The sequence below is a fragment of the Nicotiana sylvestris genome, chromosome 2, assembly GCF_000393655.2.
Source record: "Nicotiana sylvestris chromosome 2, ASM39365v2, whole genome shotgun sequence".
In the NCBI taxonomy this organism is placed as follows: domain Eukaryota; kingdom Viridiplantae; phylum Streptophyta; class Magnoliopsida; order Solanales; family Solanaceae; genus Nicotiana; species Nicotiana sylvestris.
The window spans coordinates 91,282,753-91,287,178 of record NC_091058.1 but is presented as its reverse complement, the minus strand read 5'-3'; the positions used below and the strand labels follow the sequence as shown (position 1 = coordinate 91,287,178).

At 36.3% G+C, this 4,426-nt stretch overlaps 1 protein-coding gene across 1 annotated transcript; it reads left to right on the top strand.

The window, feature by feature from the left end:
* Positions 1 to 2,432: 2,432 nt before the first annotated feature.
* On the top strand, positions 2,433 to 3,493 carry LOC104218335 (ribulose bisphosphate carboxylase small subunit, chloroplastic 2-like). The gene is made up of 3 exons (XM_009768806.2): positions 2,433 to 2,674; positions 2,814 to 2,948; positions 3,097 to 3,493. The coding sequence occupies exons 1-3, from the start codon at positions 2,495 to 2,497 to the stop codon at positions 3,325 to 3,327; spliced, it is 546 nt and encodes a 181-aa protein (XP_009767108.1). The 5' UTR covers positions 2,433 to 2,494; the 3' UTR covers positions 3,328 to 3,493.
* Positions 3,494 to 4,426: the final 933 nt, after the last annotated feature.

The following is a 4,426-nucleotide window of genomic DNA, read 5'->3' as shown; positions in this document are numbered from 1 at the left end:
TTCACTCACTCTGTTAATGATTACTCTCTATTTGTGAAGGGTTTTCCTGGTTCCTTGATTGTGTTAGCAGTGTATGTTGATGATTTCATATTGACTGGGGATGATCCTAATGTTATTCTTAATTTGAAGCTGTTTTTAAATGATCAGTTCAAGATTAAAGATTTGGTTGCTTTGAATTATTTTTTGGGCATTGAGGTTTCCTCTCTTTCTTCTGGTTTGTTGCTCAATCAAAAGAAATTTATTTCTAACCTTTTGTCTGAGTATAATTGTTCAGATGTTTCTTCTGTTATCTGTCCCTTGGAGCTTAATAACAAGTTATCTCCTGATTTTGGTGACGTGTTGCCTCAGCCTGAGACTTACAGGAGTCTAGTTGATAAATTGCTCTTCCTTACGCATACTAGACCAGATATCTGTTTTGCGGTTCAACACCTAAGTCAATTTTTAAAATGTCCTCGAGTTCCTCACATGTCTGTTGCTTTACATATTCTGAGATATCTAAAGGGTACCTTGGATGTTGGGTTATTTTTCTCCAACTCTCCTGATCTTACAGTGACTGCCTATAGTGATAGTGATTGGGGTGCTTGTGTTGATATCAGGAAGTCTGTGACTGGATTTTGCATTCTTCTGAGGGATAGTTTGATTGGTTGGAAATCTAAAAAGCAGCCTGTCATTAATTTCCCTGTCTTTTGCCGAAGCTAAATATAGGGCAATTAGTAAGGTTGTTGCGGAGTTGACTTGTCTAGTTCGTCTTTTATCTGACTTGCATGTTTCTGTTTCACTTCCCATTTCAGTTTTTTGAGATAATCAAGCAGCTATCCACATTGCCAAGAACTCCGTTTTCCATAAGTGCACCAAGAACATTGAGATGGACTGCCACTTTATTTGCACCAAATTGGTTGATGGGTTCATTCACTTGGCTCATGTTTCTACTTCCCAGCAATTGGCAGATATTCTGACTAAGCCTATGACTGGGCAGAGTCACCTTCATCTTCTTTCCAAGTTGCAGGTGCTTTCCCCCTCCAACTTCCGGGGGGAGGGGGGGATTGGACTCGGAGACTATTTGGCTTCTGGACCTCGGCAAAAATAGGGCCAAGTTTGTATAAGTTTATTTGTATAGCCTTTTACTAGTTTAGTCCACTTAGTATTCCGGGTTTTGGCCCAATGTATATATAGCTTATTTTGTATACATTTTGATACTTTTGTTATTCTGAAATAATGAAACAATCGAGAAGCTTTTCCTCTTTTCTTTGTGTTCTCTTCATAAACCTTAGTTAATCTCCCTTGACGATTTCATGATTTTCCAAAGTTTTCATATACTATATATATAGTACTGCAATGTTATGCAATTCCGGCAAGAAACTGATTTTGCTTATCATTTAATGCTTTTACTTTGAGAAGTTAACAATGGATATGAACACGGACGTAATGCAGGTATTGCGGGTTAAAATGAATTAATAAGATGAGGTAGGTCACAAGTTTCATGGTAGAGGATGAAACACCAGAAGAAAATATCTTTTCAGTGCCATGACTTGAAATTACAAATTTGCTAAAGCCACTTGACGAAGATAAGGCGGCTCTATGAAAGTAAACATAATGCAGTTTTGTCATGCTGACTGGAAATTTATTACAAAGTCTACACTATCTTCCACTATATGCTACAGGGTAAAGAGATATGGGAAATTAAGGAAGCAATACACATTTTTTATAAATTCTCAGGCGAGCCATTTGCCATTACTTCTAGTTTCATAGAGAAAAGACTTGGGCTATCAATTTTAATTTTGAAAATAGGAGACGTTATAGAAAGGACCAGTAGGGATAAGAAAATTTCCATGTTGCCAAGGGAACAGTGGTTAGTCGACCAATAGTTAAGGACAAAGCAAGGAAGATTTGATTTTGAACTTGAAATCATCAAAATTTGCCAAAAAAAAAAAGAAGATAGTTATATATGTATGTGAATGGACAAAAGGGAAAATGATTAGCATCCAAACAAAAACGTATGAATCGTCTGTACAAAGGAATGGTCTCTATATCCAAGCAAAACGACTGCAAGTAGCAGCCAATGCAGATGACAAGAAAACAAATAAAACAACCGACCCAAAAGAGAAATTAACCAACCATTTTCACACATTCATATCCTATTCCTTACCCCATTTCGGATGAGATAAGATTAATGAGCTTCTGCCACGTGTCACCCCTTCTTATGGCTTATGGAAATAGCTTAACTCAACCAAAAAAAGGAAAAAGAAAAAAATAACATCTCCCAGTTGCTACCCTTCATGTGGTCATTAATTATGTAATGTCAAGAACCACATAATCCAATGGTTACCATTAGACTAAGATGAGGTTAGCTTGTTTTGTGTCCGTTAGATGGGGAAGCTATGTGAAACCTTATCAATTATCATTATATATATCATGGGAGGTACATATCAAATAACCCTCTTGAAAGCAAAGGTCAAGGGTAGCAATAGCTTTAAGCTTAGAAATTATTTCAGAAATGGCTTCCTCAGTTATGTCCTCAGCAGCTGCTGTTGCGACCGGCGCTAATGCTGCTCAAGCCAGCATGGTTGCACCCTTCACTGGCCTCAAGTCCGCCTCCTCCTTCCCTGTTACCAGGAAACAAAACCTTGACATTACCTCCATTGCTAGCAATGGTGGAAGAGTTCAATGCATGCAGGTTTGTAGTGCATATTATATGGATTTAACTTGCAATATACTGATAGTACTATAAAGAACTTTGCACCATCAGTATATGTCACTAAGTGGAGTAACATTTATGGAGCTTGTTTAAAATTATTTATTTGGGATACATGTAGGTGTGGCCACCAATTAACAAGAAGAAGTATGAGACACTCTCATACCTTCCTGATTTGAGCCAGGAGCAATTGCTTAGGGAAGTTGATTACCTTTTGAAAAATGGATGGGTTCCTTGCTTGGAATTCGAGACTGAGGTCAACGTCTATTATAAATCTTGCTACTATTATCAAGAATATATACCTAACATGAATTACTCAATCCTAACTAATTTGGGATCAAATGTAGTTGATTAATGGTATTTATTTCATGTTAATGTTTTGTTTATCTTGTGGATATGTACAGCACGGATTCGTCTACCGTGAGAACAATAAGTCACCAGGGTACTACGATGGTAGATACTGGACCATGTGGAAGTTGCCCATGTTCGGGTGCACTGATGCCACTCAGGTCTTGGCTGAGGTAGAGGAGGCAAAGAAGGCTTACCCACAGGCCTGGATCAGAATCATTGGATTCGACAACGTCCGTCAAGTGCAATGCATCAGTTTCATCGCCTACAAGCCCGAAGGCTACTAAAATCTCCGTTTTTAAGACAACTTACCGTATGGATTCAGGGGAAGTTTGTTTGAATTCTCCTTGGGCTTTCCCCCCGGAGAAACTGTTTTAGTTTTCCTTCTTCATTCTATTCAATGTATGTTTTTGAATTCCAATCAAGTTTATGAGATCTAATAATGACATTTAATTTGTTTCTTTTCTAATATATGCTTTTGTAACTTGTTTAATTTGTGGAGTATGTTAATTTGTTCGAGTAGTATCTGCAGTCTCAATGCAATTGCCTGCACAACTATGTCAATTTTAATTTGTTCGAGATTTTTCTGATTTATGTTGGGCTACCAAAAATAGATACCTTCAACTAAACATTGAAAAATTTCCCCCTTCAAATTATGAAATACACTAGACCAACTACTCCTTATGTAGTAATCTGTAAAAATGGAAAATAACTTGCTATAAAAATTTTCATTTCTATACACTATTGAAAACTTTATTACCCTAAATGTTCATGTTTAGTAAATTACCCTACCTACACAAGTTTTGTTTACAAAATATATACATTCCACCTTAAAAGACTCTCAATCCATTATTAGTGCCTTCAATTAAGGGATTTAGTTACACCCTTTTCCTTTTTTTTCTCCTCTTCTCTTTTCATATTTTTCCTCCGCCTTAAAATATAGTAATCTTCCTATATATATTGTTTCTGTTTGAGTAATCTTCCTATATACATTGTAGATATGTAATCAGATTTTGAGATGGTCATTTCTTATCTTGTCCAATTTATTAGTGGCAAAGCATAAATGATTCGAATGATAGAAATGAGTATTCACTGAAAAATAAGAGAAACTGAAGAGTAATGCATCCAAGGCGCCAAATCTTATGGATATTTAAATGCTGCTTTAACCTAGAGGCTCACTATATAAGGATAAAAACAGATGTAGCAGACATGAAAAGTGAGGTTACAGGCAGTAAATAGACTATCTCAGTGTGTCTGTCTAAACACAAACATTAGTAGCAACCATGAAGAGCTGATTCGAAAGGGATATACTTTCAAAACCTTGTATAACTCTTCAAATAAAATCATAATGAACTATGGTTTACTATAAAGTAAGAATATAAGTCG

What these genes read in the sequence shown, in the direction of transcription:
- LOC104218335 (XM_009768806.2), top strand. Translation starts at nt 2,495, where the DNA reads ATGGCTTCCTCAGTTATGTCCTCAGCAGCTGCTGTTGCGACCGGCGCT. An exon ending in GAAGAGTTCAATGCATGCAG is followed by an intron (nt 2,675 to 2,813) that starts GTTTGTAGTGCA and finishes GGATACATGTAG; the next exon opens with GTGTGGCCACCAATTAACAA. An exon ending in GCTTGGAATTCGAGACTGAG is followed by an intron (nt 2,949 to 3,096) that starts GTCAACGTCTAT and finishes GGATATGTACAG; the next exon opens with CACGGATTCGTCTACCGTGA.